At 44.7% G+C, this 22,500-nt stretch overlaps 1 protein-coding gene across 1 annotated transcript in view; it reads right to left on the reverse strand.

The window, feature by feature from the left end:
• The window catches only part of PIAS1 (protein inhibitor of activated STAT 1), a 168,519-nt gene that overhangs the window by 98,180 nt on the left and 47,839 nt on the right, over nucleotides 1-22,500 (reverse strand). Inside the window, exon 2 of the mRNA XM_082254310.1 lies at nucleotides 18,886-19,330. Within this exon, the coding sequence (XP_082110436.1) occupies nucleotides 18,886-19,327 (442 nt within the window). The 5' untranslated portion in view covers nucleotides 19,328-19,330. The remainder of the gene's footprint in view (nucleotides 1-18,885; nucleotides 19,331-22,500) is intronic.

Here is a 22,500-nt window from a genome sequence, read left to right on the forward strand (position 1 = left end):
CAGGTGTGAAAGACTTGTTGCATCTTTCCCAAAAAGACTCCTGGCTGTATTAGATCAAAAGGGGGCTTCAACTAAATACTGAGCAAAGGGTCTGAATACTTAGGACCATGTGATATTTCAGTTTTTCTTTTTTAATAAATCTGCAACAATGTCAACAATTCTGTGTTTTTCTGTCAGTATGGGGTGCTATGTGTACATTCATGAGGAAGAAGAATGAACTTAAATGATTTTAGCAAATGGCTGCAATATAACAAAGAGGGAAAAATTTAAGGGGGTCTGAATACTTTCCGTACCCACTGTGTATATATATAATAAAATAAATGTTTGGGGGTTCCAAGTATTTTTCTAGCAAAAAAATATTGATTTAACTTGTAAGCAACAAGTGTCAGAACAAGGCTTATTCTCCATTCACATATAGGCGTTTCGAATCGCGGGCAGAATTGCCGCGATCCCGAACCACTGCACGTTGTGGGACACCCGTGTGATTCCCGTGACTTGCAATGGAACCCCAAACGCAGCGAGATTTTGTCGCCAGACGAATTGTGGTAAAATCGTGCTAACAGAATCGCCGGACGCCTGTCGCCCAAAAGAAGTTCTTGCACCTCCCGCTCCTTGTAATGACAGCTGAGCGACTTCTCCGCCGCATCGGTTTTCATTACAAGACAGCCGACCATCCGCTATGGATGCCGATACCAGGGTGAAGTCTCTAGCTGCAGGAATCACTCCGGTACAAGCATTTTCCGGCAATAATCGGTAACCTCAGGGGCCGACTCCGATATATCGGGGAAAGTGCAGATCGGCCCTCGATATATCCACTTTGCCAATAATCAGTCGATCCCCATTTTTAACCTCTTCCCACCACCTCCCAGTAACCCTTTAACCCCCTTTGATGCCAGAGATGTGTCCACATTATATAAAAGCAAGAATTGACCAGCGCTATGGAGTGTGCGGTGAAGCGTGAAGGAGTAACAGGTGTAAGCGGCCAACAACCGAACCCCAAAAGGGGTCAAGAAATTAGTGGAGTGCAAAGAAAGGTTGTAAACGGCGCTACCTGGTGCAAATAAATATTTAGATAAAAATAGAGTGCAATCTCTTATAGTCCATATTAAAATGAGGGGGTGTATCCCAAAAAAATTATTAAAGATATCTACACTGTGTGTCAAGTGATTATAAATAAATTACCTGGTATGTGATGGATAAAACCCAGAAAGTGCTAAAGTGCAACAAATAAATAGCATAGACAGTGTTTTTTATTTATTGTGATATACAAATAATAAAATCATCAACTGTGAGAAAAACAAATATTGGTGAGTATTTCTGGCAATGTTGCTGTCAAGGGTGCAGCATGCCAGTGGAAACCATTTAAGTGAAGAAAGGTGAAGTCAGGGATTTAACCCTGGTGAAAAATAAACCAACAAAAAGAAAACCAGCTGCAATCACCTGTGTGACCACTAGGTGTCGCGCTGTATATACAACCTGCCCTAAGCAAATGTTCAGGCAAGATGGATCCTCACAGGTCCCCTCTCCACAATCAGCCAAGCACCAAATGGCGAATATCCATATGGGGAGAAGAAGAAAAGGGGAGCCTCGTGAAGTATACAATCAAAAACTGCAGTGAAAAAGAACGTAGCATCCACTCACTGTATGGAGCCGCGGTAGCTGCCTCGCATCAGTTGCAATCGCCGGGAAGCTTCCGCGTTCCACGACGGTAGAGTCTCAAACCGGAAGTGACGCTGTGACGCAATGGACCCGCCGCTCCAGCAGACGTCGATGACGAAACGCGTAGGGCGGGTCCATTGCGTCACAGCGTCACTTCCGGTTTGAGACTCTACCGTCGTGGAACGCGGAAGCTTCCCGGCGATTGCAACTGATGCGAGGCAGCTACCGCGGCTCCATACAGTGAGTGGATGCTACGTTCTTTTTCACTGCAGTTTTTGATTGTATACTTCACGAGGCTCCCCTTTTCTTCTTCTCCCCATATGGATATTCGCCATTTGGTGCTTGGCTGATTGTGGAGAGGGGACCTGTGAGGATCCATCTTGCCTGAACATTTGCTTAGGGCAGGTTGTATATACAGCGCGACACCTAGTGGTCACACAGGTGATTGCAGCTGGTTTTCTTTTTGTTGGTTTATTTTTCACCAGGGTTAAATCCCTGACTTCACCTTTCTTCACTTAAATGGTTTCCACTGGCATGCTGCACCCTTGACAGCAACATTGCCAGAAATACTCACCAATATTTGTTTTTCTCACAGTTGATGATTTTATTATTTGTATATCACAATAAATAAAAAACACTGTCTATGCTATTTATTTGTTGCACTTTAGCACTTTCTGGGTTTTATCCATCACATACCAGGTAATTTATTTATAATCACTTGACACACAGTGTAGATATCTTTAATAATTTTTTTGGGATACACCCCCTCATTTTAATATGGACTATAAGAGATTGCACTCTATTTTTATCTAAATATTTATTTGCACCAGGTAGCGCCGTTTACAACCTTTCTTTGCACTCCACTATGTGTCCACATTGTGTACAGAAAAATTTAGGTCTGAAGATTACCTAAAACCCCCAAACATTCTGAAAGGAGAAACCCTAGAGAATAAAATGGTGATAGCTGCAATTTTCATGTCATAACTGCACAAAGATTTACAAATTAAAAAGGACACTAAAGTTCCTTTTAGGGCACAAACAGCAATTATCCGAATTTAATTTTTTTGGGCTAAAATATGAAAAAACAACATTGCGCCAAGTAAATAGATAGCCAACATTTAAAATTGTGTGCGCCCGTGAAATGCAACAAACTTCGGTACCCTATTTTCTAGGAATGCACCAATATCTTTTTTTTTTTTTTTTTAAATTGGCGAGTACTGATACTTTTGGTAAAGTACTCGGAGATCTGCATCCATACAAAATAAATGGGCGCAAATCACACTGAAAAGAATCACATGCAATTTGCACAGGAATGCTGCGCAATCTTTGAATCGCAGGCGGTTTCCCCACCACTCCTGTGTGCACCCAGGCAGGTCAGTGATTTTAGCGTTCACACAGGAGCAGTGGGAAACTGCCTGCGATTCAGACAGAGATCGTGCAGCATTCCTGTCCAAATAGCATACAATTCTTTGCAGTGCTATTTGAGCCCATTCATTTTGTATGGAGGCAAATCGCACCAAAATTTATTGGGAGCATTCTCATGAAAATACCAGCATTGTTATCGGTACATCCCTACTATTTTCTATTAGAGATAGACTGATTATCAGTGGGGCCGATATGCACTTTCCCCGAAATATCGGTATCGGCCCCGGAACTGGCTGATATATTTGTGACGCAATTCTGCCTTCTTAGGCCTCCTCCCTCGCCTTGGACAGCCTCATATGGAGTCGGGACTAGTCTCGCGGGAGTGTATCACAGCCATACACCCACAGGCTCTGTACCAGCCACCCACAGACAGGGTGCCAGCCAGCCAACCACCCACAGACAGGGTGCCAGCCAGACAGCCAAAGACCCACAGACAGGGTGCCAGCCAGCCAACCCCCCACCCACAGACAGGGTGCCAGACAGAAAGCCAGCCAGCCACAGACAGGGTGCCAGCCAGCCACAGACAGGGTGCCAGCCAGCCAGCCAACCACCCACAGACAGGGTGCCGGCCAGACAACCACCCACAGACAGGGTGCTAGACAGACAGCCAGCCAGCCACAGACAGGGTGCTAGACAGACAGCCAGCCAGCCACAGACAGGGTGCCAGCCAGCCAGCCACAGACAGGGTGCCAGCCACAGACAGGGTGCCAGCCACAGACAGGGTGCCAGCCACAGACAGGGTGCCAGCCACAGACAGGGTGCCAGCCACAGACAGGGTGCCAGCCAGACAGACAGCCAGCCACAGACAGGGTGCCAGCCAGACAGACAGCCAGCCACAGACAGGGTGCCAGCCAGACAGACAGCCAGCCACAGACAGGGTGCCAGACAGACAGCCAACCACCCACAGACAGGGTGCCACAAGCCAGCCATTAAGCATTAAACAAAAATAAATATGTTCAGTACCAGATTTGTGTCAAAAATTGTCTTATTTTTTCAAAACTTTAAAATTTACAAAATATCAGCCCTGAAAAACCATATCAGTCTGTCCCTACTTTCTATAGGCGAGGCTTTAATAAGCCCTACAGGTCAACAGTTCAGCCCTCATTCACACTTAGGCGGCTTTGAAATCGTGAAACTTCTCCTGAACTTGTACGATTTTCAAAGCTGCATTTCAGTCCGAAATTAGGGGGCGACTTGAAAGACATCTGTGCGGGTTCATATACAGATGTCTACTGAAGTTGCCCCCAAAGCCGCCAAAAGTAGCGCAGGAATTACTTTTGAAAATCAGTGCGGCACCACAAAGTTGGCTTTGCACCAATTGGAACGCTCCTATTGCTGACAATAGGCTGCGATTTGACCTGTTAAATCGCATGTCAAATCACGCCGATGTGAACGGGGGGCTTCGTGTTAACTGGGAATAATGGGCCTAGAATTATTGCTGGCACACTCCAGCGTGTGCGATAATACACAACACCTGTAGCAAAATCAATGTTTTCATGCAAAGGCATGCATGTTGGGGCTAGAGAGGGTGCATTTTTTTTTTAGGGTGGGGGATTTTAAGTGCATGGGTGCATGTTTTTTTTTTTCTCGTTTGATAAACCACCCCCCCCCCCTCCCCACAAAATCAGACAGTCCCCAATGAGATTACTTTTTTGGTGCCTGATGGCTGCATTGGTTCTCTCCTCCGGTATCTATGGAGGCTCAGTGTTGTCACCCTAGGCTGCTCTCCTGATCTGGACTAAAAATGCCTCCTCTTATCTCCATTACATCGAGAGCAGAGGATGAATGGTTCACAGAAAGCTGATAACCTTTGTTTAACCACTTCTAGACCAGAAGGATTTGCCCCCTTAATAACCAGGCCACATTTTGCGATACGGCACTGCATTACTTTAACTGACAATTGCGCGGCCGTGCGATGCTGTACCCAAATTGTTTTCTGCTACAAATTTTTGGTAAAAAAATAAAAATGGCATTAAGTGTATATTGATTGGTTTGCGCAAAATGTATCGCGTCTACTAACTACGGGAAAGATTTGTAATTTTTATAATTTTTTTTTCTAGTAATGGCGGCGATCTGCGATTTTTAGTGGGACCGACATTGCGGCGGACAGATCAGACCCTTGACTGACATTTTTGACACTTTTGGGGCTACCAGTGACATTACTACAGTAATCAGTGCTATACATATGCACTGATACTGTAAAAATTACACTGGCAGGGAAGGGATTAACAGTGGGTAATCAAGGGGTTAATTTTTAGCCTAGGGGAGTGTTTCCAACTATGGGGTGGGGCTTTTGAAATGATCGCAGAGACCTGTGTTCCTATATAGAAGGATCACATGAGCTCTGTGATCATTCCAGAGAGAAGAACAGTCAGATGTGTTTACAACAGCTGCCCGTCCTCTCTAAGTGGGGAGCGATCGCGAGTGGCCGGCGGCAATCAGAGCCACCGACCCCGTGAATCGGAGTCCCCGCTGCCAAGTGGGGGCGGGAGTGCGCCATAGGGCCACCCCATAGGGACATAGGGCTACGTCCGTTCGCGCAGGGGGCCAGCCAGCCACAGAAAAACTGCAGTGGGCGGTCCTTCTATGGTTAAAATCTCATTTCAGTGCAGAGGAAGTTACTAGGACATTGGATTTCTACCCAGATCAGCAGACGCATGGGTAACCGTTCCTTCACAGCGCATGCGCCAGTAATGTCCCTGGCTGCATGTACAGTAAATATCTCCTAAACCAGGGGTCTTCAAACTATGGCCCTCCAGTTGTTCAGGAACTACAATTCCCATCATGTCTGTGAATGTCAGAGTTTTACAATGCCTCATGGGATGTGTAGTTCCGCAACAGCTGGAGGGCCGTAGTTTGAGGATCCCTGTCCTAAACGGTACATGTTTAGAAGATATTTACACTACCTATAGGTAAGCCTTATTATAGGCTTACCTATAGGTGAAACAAAAAGGGAAACTCCACTTTCGTGGGAAAAAAAAAAAAAAAATCAGCAAAGAAAAAACGATATAGCGTATACAATGGCGACACAAATCATATTGTACTTGAATGTGATTAAAAATTACCTTTCCAAACTGGAAGTGTTTTATTGTTCTGAAAATGCAATACAATATGGCTGCCTGGAGCTGTTCTGTACACAGAATGTATACTGACCACACCCCCAGAAACATCATTTCCTGCTTGTGTGATTGGCTCACCAATTTTCCCAGAAGTCTGCACTAAGATACAAGTCAGATTTCTGGCATCCCCTGCAACAAAAATGTCATTGTTGGTGAGATCCTCCCAATAGGAACACGTCTAAAGGGATGCAGGCCCAGCGCAGCTTTCCTCATTAGAGCCCTGCAGCTGGCGCAGCTGATAGATAATTATGAAACCACTCCCATTTGACCCACTCAGCACAGAGGAACAAACAATGATTTCTTCAGAACAACAAAAAGGTAGGAATCTGCAACAAAGTTTGTTACAATCCTTGCAATGTACAGAGATCACCCAGAGGGGAATATGTTTTTACTCGACAAAAGTGGAGTTACGCTTTAAAGATGGAAGTTTACTTCCTCTTCAAAAAGGGATGCTAAAATTTTTTTTTTAGATTCAAAAATTAAAAATTAGAAAACCCTTACAAAATGGTTCTGAATCCCGGTTTTAAGCCATCTAATTTTTCCTTCCTCCCCTAATACTGGTTGGAGGTTTGGAGCAACCAGAGGTAATTATCGTCATATATGGTGAGTGTGCCAAAATTCACCTCCTTTGGCAATCAAATAAATAAAATAATTTTATCTCATATATACTCCTGATGAGTGAGCTTACTAAGACTCACGAAACGCGTCGAGTTTCTACAGTATACAACATATATTTATTTGTACTATTGATGTCATTATGTCACATGCCCGTTGTGCTGTATATTTTAGTATTGTTACATTCTTTGTACGACTGCATCAATAAAATTTGCCTTTCATTGCCATTTTACAGCTATAGTTACTTATTGTAAATACCTCAAAGTCCCACCCAAAGGGCACCCCCCTCTTTCTTCCTTTGGCAATCAATATTCATAATGATTTATGTGGGGACTCCTTTTCACCGACCCAAAGGATTGCTCGAATTTATTTACTCCCTGGATCAGCTACCCAACAAAAATCTCAGCTCTATTTTGGCCATACACTAGGCTAAAGGATCAAATCGAAAAATCTTTCATTTGGTCCAATCGTCCGTTTTTCGTCCAGTTAATGGGCACAAATAGAAAATAATTTAACTTTTCAGAGCCGAAAAATCAAACAGTTTTGAAAATCCGCCGGCCGAACGATAAATTGAAAAGTTAATGTGTTTCTCGGCCGACCTGTTTGCACTCGGCATACGTGACAAACTGAACAAAATACAGATTCATTTATGTCCATTGAACAATTTATCGTTCGAAATTCGGTCATTACACGATGGCACGATCGTCTGCTCTCACGGCTGATTTTTCATTTTTCGAAAAGGAGTTTGCCCGATATTTCGGCTAGTGTATGGCCAGAACAACACTTTCTACCGGCTGACAGACAGCGGATTTGTCGATACTGGAAATCAGAGATGTATAAAGTACTCGAAACTAGAGCTGCACGATTCTGGCCAAAATGAGAATCACGATTTTTTAGCTTGGAATAAAGATCACGATTCTCTGTGTAACAAAAAAAAAAAAAAAAATTGGGATAACTTTACTGTTACGTTTTTTTTTTTTATTCATTAAAGTCTATTAATTGCATTTGAAAGACTGCTGCGCAAATACAGTGTGACATAAAATATTACAACAATCGCCATTTTATTCTGTAAGGTCTCTGCTAAAAAAAAATATAAAATGTTTGGGGGTTCTAAGTACTTTTCTAGCAAAAAAAATGGATTTTAACTTGCAAGCAACAAGTGTCAGAGAAAGGTCTAGTCTTTAAGAGGTTAAACTTCCTTTCTCCCTGGCAGAGGGAAGGAAAAGATACAATGTAATCATTTTTGTTTATAGTTACTGGGAGACTTAATGCTGATAGGCATTTGCCAGGAGGCTTTTTTTCCCACAGCTGTTCTCTCTGCTATGCAAAGAATCGAGCAAATGTCAGGTTTAGATCGTCAGGGGGGGTGAATCGAGATCGCGATTTTCATACGATTAATCGTGCAGCTCTACTCGAAACCCATACTTGAGTAGAACTGCTCGATCAGAAAGTGACTTGAGTAGAAGTACTAAAGTATTCAACTTTTTTTGTATTACAAGTAGTTTTTTTAAAAAATTTTGCTACTTAAAGCGGAGTTCCACCCTGGATTTTCTTTTTTTTAATACCCCCAGGAGAGTCAGGGCTAGTGCATTCCACAATGGATAGCCTCTGATCTGTCCCGGGTTGCACTTACCTGTTAGGACAAATACTTACCTTGCAAACGTCTTGTCCAGCGCTGCCATCTCAGATGTGGGCAGCTTGAAGCCAGCGAGATCCCCTTCGGCGTCTTCTTCCGCCTTCTTTGGTCCCACGATGCTCTGCGCCGGCCCCGACGTCACTTCCGGGTCGCGCGTCATCCCTCCGGCATGCCCAGAAGCTGTTCAGAAGGGGATGACGCGCGCGACCCGGAACTGACATCGGGGCCGGTGCAAGGATTTCTGGGAGCGATGACGTTCAGCTCCCAGGAATCATTGCAGAGCCAGGAAGTGACGACGGGCCGCGGCCGAGGAAGGAGGAAGAAGGAAGTAAGGTAAGTATTTTTTCTTCGCTACGAGGTAAGTAAAAAAAAAAAAAAAATATGCGATTATCCATTTCTTTTTCAGGTGACCCGGAGCGAGAAGATGAAGTATAAAAATAGGGTGGAACTCCACTTTAAGTACTGCAAGTAAAAAGTACCAGTACTGTGTTATTTAGTTAATAATGTTCAAACTTTTGACTTCTTTCTTTAATATTTCAAATGCAGCTTTTATTTATACATACAGTAGCTTTTATTTTCCTATGCGCTGATAATACACATGTTTTGAGCTTCATGAAACTTCCATCTACTGTTCTGGCAGTGGTAATTTTTATAATTGTAACGAGTAACTATGCAGCACAAAAAAAAAAATATCGGAGTAGAAGTATTGAAATCATTGAAAAAATGTAGTGAAGTAAAAGTGGAAGTAGGAGAAAAAAATTCTACTCTAGGAAAGTACAGATACCGCCTTTCCGTACTTAAGTACAGTAGTGAAGTAGTTCTACTTAGTTACTATACATCTCTGCTGGAAATCCACAGACACTCCTCAGTGAAGTGGGTTGCCATTGTACAGTTTTCCCCTGTAGACAATTTACTCGGATTTGGATGCAATTCCTCAGCTTAACCCACCGCTACTGTCTTGTCCTCTTTTTTTTTTTTTTTATTTATTAAATTTTACATCCCACATCTTAGGGCTGGGCGATTTTGCCTAAAAAAAAAATCTTCGATTTTTAAAGAAAAATTCGAGTTTCGATTCGATTTTCGATTTTTTTTTTTCCAATGCACTTAAAAAATGACTGCAGAGTCTGGAGGGAGGACTGAGGAGAAGGAGAAGCGCTGTATATGTGTGTCTGACTCTGTTTGGATCAGTTGCCCATAGAGAAGATGACGGAACATCCGTACCCTGATCTCCTCTATGGTGAGAGGCTGGCAGTGACAAGGATTTCATCACTTCTGATTTTGGTGCCACCATTTCCTGGCTGCTACAAACACAATCAGTGTTTCACCAGATGAATTGCAGGGGAGATGTTAGGGGTCTGATGTCTCAATAAAGAGTACCTGTCATTGCCCAAGCTATCCTAAGGGATGTGTTTCTTCCCTTGTCATAGTAATAAAGTTAAATAAAAAAAAAAAAGTAATTAAAATATGTAAAATAAAATAAAGAAAGAAATAACAGCCTATTAGTACATATATGAGGTAATTGTATCGTCACAATGCTCCCTGTGCCTCCCATACATTCCTCTCTTGGTACACTGACACATGTATCCTGACACTCCTGTATAGAACTCACCCAGGCTGACCAGCACAACCACAAGGGCCACGATCACAGAGATCACGGTGGGGTCTTGTCTCTAGATTTCCATTCTGATGGATTCCATATCCAACGACCACTGAGGACCGCCGTCATCCTGAACCATTGCGATACCAGTTCACCAGGAGTAGCGCATGCGCAGTACAACAGACATCGCAACCCACATGTTCCTCGCCTCTCAGCTACATGTCACTTCACGCCAACCAATGAGCCGAGCGCTTCCGGGATCCGCACAGCACGCTAAAAGCCCACGGCATGTACAGACGCACCGCCCGCCCCGCAGCTGACGTCACATCCAGGCGCGGCGGTGGTCCGAGGCAGAAAAAAAGTATTGTAGAAAAAAACTCGAGTTTAAAAAAAAAAAATCGTTCCAAACTAAAAAATCGATAAATCGATTAAATCGATTTATCGCCCAGCCCTACCACATCTACACAACCTAACAAGACTGATGTTTTCACCATTGCATATTGTGCAGGTATGGACTTTCCTTCTCTCCTGCGTCTTCCCCGCCCAATCCCATGTATATTTATCTGCAGCTCATACATTGTAACGTCTTTTACTTGTTATAAATAGCAACGCCTGACCTTATTTTTCTGTTGTTCGGTCCTCATTGACACTTCTTTGTTACGGTTTGCCTGCCCTATTTTTCTCATATTATACCTACAGAATGTCTATATCCATTTTCCCAAGTTCATGTTACAAGTGACTGTGCGCGGGGACCCCCTGGACCCCCCCCAATCTCCTTCCTCCTGAAAAAAAATAAATTATATACAAAAAATATTCAACCTTAAAGCGGTAGTATCCCGCTTTTTGACACTTTTACCTACAGGTAAGCCTATAATAAGGCTTACCTGTAGGTACAAATAATATCTCCTAAACCGGCATGGTTTAGGAGATATTTACAGTGCGCGAGCGGCGCATGCGCTCTGAAGGTCCGGGGGGAGCTTCAATCTATTTGCCGGGAGCTTGCCGGAAAATCACTCCCGCGCGCATGCCAATCACCGCGCCGGACCCGCCGAACCCGGAAGAGACGGTGAGGGATCATGGCAGCGCCCGCAGCGATGTCCGGGGGTCCGTGTCGGGGCTTCGTTCTAAGGTAAGTTACACATAATGGGCTAGTATGCGATGCATACTAGCTCATTATGCCTTTGTCTTGCAGGTTTTTTTTTTGTTTTTTTGTTTTTTGGGTTTACAACCGCTTTAAAGTGAAATTAAACCAGTTAGTGACCGCCTACCGTAGATATGCTGCTGCTCTATATATACACATACATACATACATACACACACACTACGGATCGACCGATATATTGGAATCGGCTCCGGAGGTTACCGATATAGTTTGTTTATAGCGCATAATCAAAAAACCGCAGAGGTGATCAAATACCACCAAAAGAAAGCTCTGTTTGTGGGGGAAAAAAAAGGACATCAATTTTATTTGGGTGCAGCATCGCACGACCGCGCAATTGTCAGTTAAAATAACGCAGTGCCGAACTGCAAAAAAATGGCCTGGTCATTAAGGGGGCAAATCCTTCCAGTCCAGAACTGGTTAACAGAAAAAGCTGTCCAGCAAAAAGTGTCAGAGGGTTGGGAGAAACCATTTACCACTGACCGGGATTTTTACACTGATCAGCTTTTATTCATTTGTTAAACCTTTACCCCAAAAGGAAACCCAACTTTTGCTGTAACTGATTATAAAGTGTTAGGTGGAGTTCAGCTTTAATGTTGTAAAGTCAATCTAAGGTCCCTTTCACACTTGGCATGACCTGAAAGGCGTGCGACTTTGCCGCGACTTGAAGCAATGCCCCTAATCTTGAGGTCTATGGACCTCGAGTCGCATCAAAAGTCAGACCAAAGTAGTGCAGGGGCTATTTTGAAGTTGCTGCAACTTGGTCACACATATGAACGTTACTCATTGGAAATCATGGTGTATGACTGTCATGTGACTTTGCAGTCCCAAGTCGCAGGAGAAGTCGCACAGGTGTGAAAAGAAGCCTAAAAACTATCCTCGAGACAATGAAGCGGTCCGCATAGCTCCTCCATTCAGAGTGGAGTCATCCTAATACAAGAAGTGAATTACTGGCAGGATTACCAAGTAAAAGGGGAGGGGGGGGGGGGGAAACAAAACCCAATACAGCCCCCACATCTAAGGATTTAAGCTGTAATATATTTTATTACATTTTTTGTTTTTGAGCTTAAATACGCTTTAAGCAACAATTAAAAAGGAAAACATTTGTTCTGGTAATTTTGAACAGACTTCAACAGTCATAGTTAAACTTAAAATACAAAACAGACTATTCATTACTTTACCATTAAAACTAAAAGGTTACACCATGACCACATCACACTGTGCCGTCCAATCATTTACCCCGACCAATCAGTGCAGATCCTGGAGCTCAGCTACTTTGCTCCTAGCACCAGATTTGTTCCATTCCTGGTCAGGGAACAGCAACACCAGTGCTCAGCATAGGATTCACTCTGCAGGAAAAGGAGAGAGGGCACGGCAGCAAAAACAGGAAACGAGGGAAAAGGAAAAAACAAGGGCACGGCAAAAAAAAAAAAAAAAAAAACACACAGGAAACGAGGGCACGGCGGGAAAAAGAAAAAACACGGCAAAAAGGAAAACGAGGGCACGGCAAAACGAGGGTACGGGAAAAAGGAAACAAGGGCACGGGAAAAAGGATTGCATGAGGACAAGAGGGCATACCATGCGATTAGAGAAGCGTTTTAACCTCAGGCAACGTGGGGGGTTCTTTACTGTTAGGGCTACAAGATTGTGGAATTCTCTACCACAAGAGGTGGTTTCTGCGGGAAGTATGGTGGCTTTCAAAAGACTCTTGGATGTACATCTCAAGGATCAGAACATTCAGGGGTATGAGAGATGATTACAGCCACACACACCTACACAGGTTGAACTGGATGGACTATTGTCTTTATTCAACCTCACCTACTATGTAACTATGTAATGAAAAAGGAAACGAGGGCACGGGAAAAAAAAAAAAAGGAAACGAGGGCACGGGAAAAAAAAAAAAAGGAAACGAGGGCACGGGAAAAAAAAAAAAAAGGAAACGAGGGCACGGGAAAAAAAAAAAAAAGGAAACGAGGGCACGGGAAAAAAAAAAAGAAAGGAAACGAGGGCACGGGAAAAAAGAAAAAAGGAAACGAGGGCACGGGAAAAAAAAAAAAAGGAAACGAGGGCACGGGAAAAAAAAAAGGAAACGAGGGCATGGGAAAAAAAAGGAAACGAGGGCACGGGGAAAAAAAGGAAACGAGGGCACGGGGAAAAAAAAGGAAACGAGGGCACGGGAAAAAAAAAAGGAAACGAGGGCACGGGAAAAAAAAAAGGAAACGAGGGCACGGGAAAAAAAAAAAGGAAACGAGGGCACGGGAAAAAAAAAGGAAACGAGGGCACGGGAAAAAAAAAGGAAACGAGGGCACGGGAAAAAAAAAAGGAAACGAGGGCACGGGAAAAAAAAAAGGAAACGAGGGCACGGGAAAAAAAAAGGAAACGAGGGCACGGGAAAAAAAAAGGAAACGAGGGCACGGGAAAAGGGATTGCATGAGGACAAGAGGGCATACCATGCGATTAGAGAAGCGTTTTAACCTCAGGCAATGTGGGGGGGTTCTTTACTGTTAGGGCTACAAGAGTGTGGAATTCTCTACCACAAGAGGTGGTTTCTGCGGGAAGTATGGTGGCTTTCAAAAGACTCCCTCTGTAATTAAGTTCCCGCCCTTGTGCATAGTCACATTTATCCCTTTCAAATTTTGTGGATTTCTTGCCGATAAGGTCAGTCTCGTACTCTATCATCTGCTCATTGACCATGGTATCCCATGTGTCAAAAAGACTCTTAGACGTACATCTCAAGGATCAGAATATTCAGGGCTATGTGAGATGATTACAGCCACACACACCTACACAGGTTGAACTGGATGGACTATTTTCTTTATTCAACCTCACCTACTATAACTATGTAACTATGTAATGAAAAAGGAAACGAGGGCAAGGGAAAAAAAAAAAAAAAAGGAAACTAGGGCAAGGGAAAAAGGGAAAAGGAAACTAGGGAAAAGGGAAAAAGGCTAGGATGCAGGCACTATCATTGGGACTGCATGAGAACGTCAAAGTTAATGTGACTGTATTGACAGCCAGAGTTGCAGGAGACCGCCATCTTCCCCTCACACAGTGGCAGGTCTTGGCTTTCTCTGTCTCGTGCAACATCGGCTGTCAATAGTCACAACTCACATTGGCTGCTACATTCCTAAGCAGTACCCACTTTACCCAACAGCCCCAGCATTTAAGAAGCCCCCTCTCCACTAGCAATGGCTCTCAATGACCTGACTGCCACAGTTTTAGTTGCCATGTCTACTGGCAATTGTCGAGCTCTACTATAGAACTACAACTCCCAGGTTTTATTAGCAGGTCTTAGCCGCTCTAGAAATACATTTCTCACAGTGTCAGCCTCTCAGCCACTATAGAAAAACAATTTGCAACTAACAATCAGCTGCTATAGAGAGCGAACTCCCAGCATGCACCGGCCAATATAGGACTACATATTTCACCATGAAATGCTAGCCTGTCTCATCAACTGATGTGGAACTACAATTCCCAGGACACCACGTCATCTTATACCATCAGCTGCCAGAAAAGTGCAATTCCAAGCAAGTCGTGCTACCCTTTGTACCATTATCCCCCTATAAAAACTACAACTCCCAGCATACCATGCCTATCACTCCCTATAGTACTGCAACTCCCAGCATGCCGCACAAGTCACTCCTATCATCCCCTATAGCAGGGCTCGACAAATCCCAGGCGCCAGGTTGCATTGGCAACTAGAATTAGCGGCCTGGCGCCTGGGCTACACCTGCCGCAGTTGTCAGACATCCCAAGTCTCCTGCAAGGTGCCGGTGTCTCCTGGACACCCGCAAGTGCCGCGCGGTGTCCCGGTTGTCTGTGTCAGCTGTGACAAAAAATGGAGCCCATGCTTTTTGTATAGTTCTGGCTCCGTCCTGTCACAGGCAGAGTGATATCAAATGCACTCCGCCTGTGAGAGTAGAGACGTAGAGATACAGGAAGCATCCGCTCTGCATGCTTCCTCTAGCGCCGCTCCTCATACTCTCTGCCAGCAGTACCCTACAACAGTACCAGCCAGCAGTACCCTACAACAGTACCAGCCAGCAGTACCCTACAACAGTACCAGCCAGCAGTACCCTACAACAGTACCAGCCAGCATTTCCCCACAACAGTACCAGCCAGCAGTACCCTACAACAGTACCAGCCAGCAGTACCCTACAACAGTACCAGCCAGCAGTACCCTACAACAGTACCAGCCAGCAGTACCCTACAACAGTACCAGCCAGCAGTACCCTACAACAGTACCAGCCAGCATTTCCCCACAACAGTACCAGCCAGCAGTACCCTACAACAGTACCAGCCAGCAGTACCCTACAACAGTACCAGCCAGCAGTAAATCACATGTGCAACTAGCCCACAGCACATAATTGTAAATATCCCAGCATGTGCAGTGTTTGACTCCTACCACCATCACCACTTCAAATCACTGAAATGGTCATGGTGGTTGGAGTGTTCCTTTATTATCTCTCAGAAGAAGTAAACCAAGTACACACGGGTTGAGTGCCGAGCAAAATCAGTCGGTTCATTAAAAACTGGCCCCCATTGGGCCCGTATGTATGGCAGCCAATCCTACAGAAGCCGGCCATTCAGCATGCACGAAAAAAAAAAAAAACTGGCTCCTAACTTTTTTAGCTGGCTCCTAGAGGTCAAGCAAATTTGTCAAGCCCTGCGGCCTATAGAACTACAACTCCCAGCATACTATGTCCAATTAAACTGCAGCACCTTGGATAGCTCCTAAAAAAAAAAAAAAAAAAAAAACAACCTACTGTGAGCAGTCATCTTTTTCAGTTGAAGTCTCGACATAAAAAAGGATTCATTTTAGAGCGTCACATAACAGCAAGATGCCAAGATTTATTTTTATTTTATCCTATTGGTGACTATATACCCCCAATATACCCCCATCATTAACAGATAAAACGGAATTCTGCCCATTTTCATTTCAATCTTTGGAGCCACAAACATACAACGTAAATGATGGTCATCACATCAGTTGCAGCACAAATACACAATTTTTTCTTTGCCACAAAACATAACCAAGAGACAGAGAAATTCCAATATCTTAAGAACAGGCAAGACTTTATTCTCTTCCCCATTTTGGATAGAACAAGGGAGGGTTATAACCTGTCTTTTTTTTTGCCATTGTTGTCCCATTAAGGAGATTATCCTTCACTTCCTGTCCCATAGCCAAAACAGGAAGTGAGAGGAGATCCTGCCAAAATGAGGGAATTCCAGGCTGTTACAGGAACTAGCGTCTCCATTGGAAGATTTCCCTTCTATTCCAGTTCTGGCACCAATCCAAAATTTTGAATTATGTTCAACTTCAACTGTAGGTGATAATGGGTAAACATGACGCAGGGGGAGGGGGAATCTCACAGACAGCAGTATTTTTTTTTGCCATTTTAGTTCTATTTATTTGAAAACATATTTATACATTATTATATAATCTTTATATTATAAGCCGAACTCCATAAATTCAGCCATTTTTCTTTCAAAAGATATTAAGTTATCCAAAATTTTTTTTTTTTTTTTTAACAGTACAGCAAGGCTCCACAAAATAAAATGGCTAGCCACTTTGTAATAGGTTTAGGCATACCGGGGGTTAAGTCAAACAAGGCGCATACCACCTCCTGTTCACACAATTGTGCATGTCTGTAATGCATTAAAAAAAACGCAGAATGCGCATTTTTGCTGTCATTCATTCTTAACTACTTGCTGACCGTATAAAACTTAAAGATATACAGCAGAAAAGTGGCACGGCTGAGCCGGATCACATACCTAGTACGTGATCCGACACTTCCAGGTTTGGGGAGCGCGCGCATGTGCGCCGCCAGCAGCGCTCTCACATGGTGGGAGCCCAGCGGTGGGAAGTCGCAGACTTGATGTCCGCTGGCACCCGCCGATTGTTCAGTACACAGACACATTGCCATTCTGTCAGTAGGCAAGGCATGGATCCTGTGTCTAGAAGAAAAAAAAAAAGGAAAAAGGAAAAGAAAAAAAAAAAAGGAAAAAGGAAAAGAAAAAAAAAAAAGGAAAAAGGAAAAGAAAAAAAAAAAAGGAAAAAGGAAAAGAAAAAAAAAAAAGGAAAAAGGAAAAGAAAAAAAAAAAAGGAAAAAAGGAAAAGAAAAAAAAAAAAGGAAAAAGGAAAAGAAAAAAAAAAAAGGAAAAAGGAAAAGAAAAAAAAAAAAGGAAAAAGGAAAAGAAAAAAAAAAAAGGAAAAAGGAAAAGAAAAAAAAAAAAGGAAAAAGGAAAAGAAAAAAAAAAAAGGAAAAAGGAAAAGAAAAAAAAAAAAGGAAAAAAGGAAAAGAAAAAAAAAAAAGGAAAAAAGGAAAAGAAAAAAAAAAAAGGAAAAAAGGAAAAGAAAAAAAAAAAAGGAAAAAGGAAAAGAAAAAAAAAAAAGGAAAAAGGAAAAGAAAAAAAAAAAGGAAAAAGGAAAAGAAAAAAAAAAGGAAAAAGAAAAGAAAAAAAAAAAGGAAAAAGAAAAGAAAAAAAAAAAGGAAAAAGAAAAGAAAAAAAAAAAGGAAAAAGAAAAGAAAAAAAAAAAGAAAAAGAAAAGAAAAAAAAAAAGGAAAAAGAAAAGAAAAAAAAAGGAAAAAGAAAAGAAAAAAAGAAGGAAAAAGAAAAGAAAAAAAAAAGGAAAAAGAAAAGAAAAAAAAAAGGAAAAAGAAAAGAAAAAAAAAAGGAAAAAGAAAAGAAAAAAAAAAGGAAAAAGAAAAGAAAAAAAAAAGGAAAAAGAAAAGAAAAAAAAAAGGAAAAAGAAAAGAAAAAAAAAAGGAAAAAGAAAAGAAAAAAAAAAGGAAAAAGAAAAAAAAGGAAAAAGAAAAAAAAGGAAAAAGAAAAGAAAAAAAAAAAGAAAAAAAGAAAAAAGGAAAAAGAAAAGAAAAAGAAAAAGAAGAAAAAAAAGAAGAAACAAAAAGAAAAAAGAAAAAGAAGAAAGTTAAAAACAATTCAAAATTTCTTGATCAATTTAGGCCAACATGTATTCTGCTACATGTTTTTGGTAAAAAAAAAAAAAATCCCAATAAACGTATATGGATTAGTCTGCGCAAAAGTCTACAAACTATGGGATCATTTTATGGACTTTTTTACTAGTAATGGCTGCGACCAGTGACCTAAAGTGGGACTGCGACAATGTGGCAGACAAATCAGACACCTAACACTTGACATTTTTTTGGGGACAAGTGACATTATTACTTATCAGTGCTAAGAAAAATGCACTGTTACTGTACTGAAAACACAAGATCTCCATCTTCTCCCCTGTCAGGCAGACCGCTGTTCTGTGTCTCTCCGGAACAATCGCAGGTGACTGGCGGACATTGGGTCTCGCTGATTGGCTCCCCCTCTACCCAATCAACACCGGATCACGCCTCCGGCAACGTGCGTACACCCCCTGCACCAAAGGATGTACAGGTATGCGATTTTGCGCAGGGGAGCGGACTTGCCGCAGTAAAAGCACATTAGGCGGTTGGCAAGTAGTTGACTCCTAGTAAGCTGGCACATATTACAAAGTGGCTGAATGCCTGGAATTCAGCTTTAACCATCTTAGGAACCAACTGAACACATCCACCTATCACACCCTTCGCATGGTGCAAAGTACATCCAATGAACAAGCAGTAAAATAAAGTTGACAGGCAATACAAACCAATGCCATGAATAGAGCTTCCATGAACAGCCTTACCTAAACTCGTAGGCTTTATAAGTTCATCCAGCAGGTCATAGAATGGCAGTTTCTGCAGTTTGATGTCCGGGTGGACGGGGTGAAGGTTTGATGTGAGGTGAGGGAGATCCAGTTCATGTTTGGGCCCAAGAAGGGAGACTGGCAGCATTGGGGAGGAGGCGGGGTGACTGTCGTATGAAAGCTGAGGAATGGAGGAGGGTGACAGGTTGCTTGGCATGGTGCTGGAGTGCACGCTAGGTAGTGAAAAGTCCGCCGGTGTGAGGATTTTTAAGGGAAACCTCCGCCGGTACAATTCCTTGATTTTCATTTGTACAGCAGGACTGCAGCCGGCCTTTAATAAGTGCAGAGCTTTGGTCAGAAGTTCGTGTTTGCGTCCGTGTTTGTTGCGTCCGGCGTATCCTAAAAGTACTTGCAGCTCAGATACACGAAGGCTCATAACCATTTGCTTGAATATATAAAAAGAAAAAACAAGTTATTTTTACCATAAAATGAAACCTCACACTGTTTTAGCATTTAAAAAGGTAACAACAACTTTCATTTTTAGACATTTTTCCCCAAAAACAAGAACCCTTTGTTTCCCTGCACAGCTCAGCAACTTAAGATTTCTTTAGACCTTAGTGAGCGGTCCCTGAATTTATTACACTAGAATGACAAGCACAAGGATTTGAGCGACTTTGACAAGGGGCAAAATTATAAGGACTAGGGGGAAACTCCAAACACTGCGGCTCTTGTGGGATGTTCCCGGACCGAGGAAGAAAAACTGGTGACAGGGTCATGGCAGTGAAGGCTCATTGATGGGAGGTGTGGGGGAGGGGGGGACAAAGGCTCATTGATGGGAGGTGTGGGGGAAGGGGGGGGGGCAACAAAGGCTCATTGATCAGAGGTGTGGGGGAGGGGGGGCAACAAAGGCTCAATGATGGGAGGTGTGGGGGAAAGGGGGGGGGGCAAAGCCACATCGATGGGAGGTGGGGGGGGTGGCGAAGGCTCACGGATGGCAGGTGGAGAGAAGGGCGAAGGCTCACTGATGGCAGGTGGAGGGGAATGGCGAAGGCTCACTGATGGCAGGTGGAGGGGAATGGCGAAGGCTCACTGATGGCAGGTGGAGGGAATGGCGAAGGCTCACTGATGGCAGGTGGAGGGAATGGCGAAGGCTCACTGATGGCAGGTGGAGGGAATGGCGAAGGCTCACTGATGGCAGGTGGAGGGAATGGCGAAGGCTCACTGATGGCAGGTGGAGGGAATGGCGAAGGCTCACTGATGGCAGGTGGGGGGGAAATGGCCAAGGCTCACTGATGGCAGGTGGGGGGAAATGGCCAAGGCTCACTGATGGCAGGTGGGGGGGAAATGGCCAAGGCTCACTGATGGCAGGTGGGGGGGAAATGGCCAAGGCTCACTGATGGCAGGTGGGGGGGAAATGGCCAAGGCTCACTGATGGCAGGTGGGGGGGAAATGGCCAAGGCTCACTGATGGCAGGTGGGGGGGAAATGGCCAAGGCTCACTGATGGCAGGTGGGGGGGAAATGGCCAAGGCTCACTGATGGCAGGTGGGGGGGAAATGGCCAAGGCTCACTGATGGCAGGTGGGGGGGAAATGGCCAAGGCTCACTGATGGCAGGTGGGGGGGAAATGGCCAAGGCTCACTGATGGCAGGTGGGGGGGAAATGGCCAAGGCTCACTGATGGCAGGTGGGGGGGAAATGGCCAAGGCTCACTGATGGCAGGTGGGGGGGAAATGGCCAAGGCTCACTGATGGCAGGTGGGGGGGGAATGGCCAAGGCTCACTGATGGCAGGTGGGGGGGGAATGGCCAAGGCTCACTGATGGCAGGTGGGGGGGGAATGGCCAAGGCTCACTGATGGCAGGTGGGGGGGGGAATGGCCAAGGCTCACTGATGGCAGGTGGGGGGGGGAATGGCCAAGGCTCACTGATGGCAGGTGGGGGGGGGGAATGGCCAAGGCTCACTGATGGCAGGTGGGGGGGGGGAATGGCCAAGGCTCACTGATGGCAGGTGGGGGGGGAATGGCCAAGGCTCACTGATGGCAGGTGGGGGGGAAATGGCCAAGGCTCACTGATGGCAGGTGGGGGGGGAATGGCGAAGGCTCACTGATGGCAGGTGGGGGGGGAATGGCGAAGGCTCACTGATGGCAGGTGGGGGGGGAATGGCGAAGGCTCACTGATGGCAGGTGGGGGGGGAATGGCGAAGGCTCACTGATGGCAGGTGGGGGGGGAATGGCGAAGGCTCACTGATGGCAGGTGGGGGGGGGGATGGCGAAGGCTCACTGATGGCAGGTGGGGGGGGAATGGCGAAGGCTCACTGATGGCAGGTGGGGGGGAAATGGCCAAGGCTCACTGATGGCAGGTGTGGGGGAAATGGCCAAGGCTCACTGATGGCAGGTGGGGGGGGAATGGCCAAGGCTCACTGATGGCAGGTGGGGGGGGAATGGCCAAGGCTCACTGATGGCAGGTGGGGGGGGAATGGCGAAGGCTCACTGATGGCAGGTGGGGGGGGAATGGCGAAGGCTCACTGATGGCAGGTGGGAGGGAGCAAAGGCTGCACTGTGTAGTCCAATCCAACAGAAGAGCTACTGGAGATCAAATTGCTGAAAAAGGTAATGCTGGTTCTGATAGAAAGGCGTCAGAACACACACAGCATCGCAGTTTGTTGTGTATGGGGCCGTGTAGCCACAAACCAGTCAAGGTACCCATGCTGACCCATGTCCACAGCCAGAAGTGCCTACAATGGGCACATAAGCATCAAAAATGGACTGCAGAGCCATAGAAGATGGCCTGGTCTGATGAATCACGCTTTCTTTTAAATTATGTGGATTGGGTGTGATTCCACTAGGATGCACTATGAGAAGGCGGCAAGCCTAGAGGCAGTGTGATCCTTTGTCTAGTAGAGCAAAAAGGAGGTGGATTTAATAAAACTGGAACATGCAAAATCTGTCACAGCTCTGCAGAGAAACCAATCAGCTTCCTGGGTTCTTAAATGAAACAAGCTGAAGTTAGAAGCCGATTGGCTACCATGCACATCTGCACCAGATTTTACAACTTCCAGTTTTAGTCAATCAACCCCTAGGTCTTGATGGGTCAACAAAAGGGGGCTCTACTTAATACATGAAGGGTCCTTTCACGTGGGCTTTCCACCTGGCGGACTCAGTTTTTCTCAGCAGGGATCGATCCGCCGATTCCCGCTGAGTGGGCGAATGACAGGTCTGTCCCCCACTCACTTTGTAGAGACAGAGCTGTCAGATCCCCGCTCTCTATGGGGGAAAATCAGATTAAAACTGACCACCTGTCAGTTTTCATCTGATCCTCCAGACGGATGGAAAATAAGGTTTCCAGCCATCTGGATTTCACGGACAGGATTGGATTGGATAGCAGCGGGAGCTAGCGGAGAGGTCACCGCTGACATCCACTGCTCCATAGAGGTGCATGGAGCATCCGATCAGGTCCGTCGGAAAAACTGACAGGTGACCGGATCAGAAACCCCGTGTGAAAGGGGCCTTCGGTGCGTGGTCATGTTATAGCTGACCGGTGCACACCCTTCTGGTGACAATGTATCATGCAAAAAACAATCACCCCAGAAACCGGTCAGCCTGCAGTGACAGTGGCAGGC

This window comes from Pelophylax lessonae (genome assembly GCF_965119305.1).
Source record: "Pelophylax lessonae genome assembly, chromosome: 4".
Taxonomy (NCBI): domain Eukaryota; kingdom Metazoa; phylum Chordata; class Amphibia; order Anura; family Ranidae; genus Pelophylax; species Pelophylax lessonae.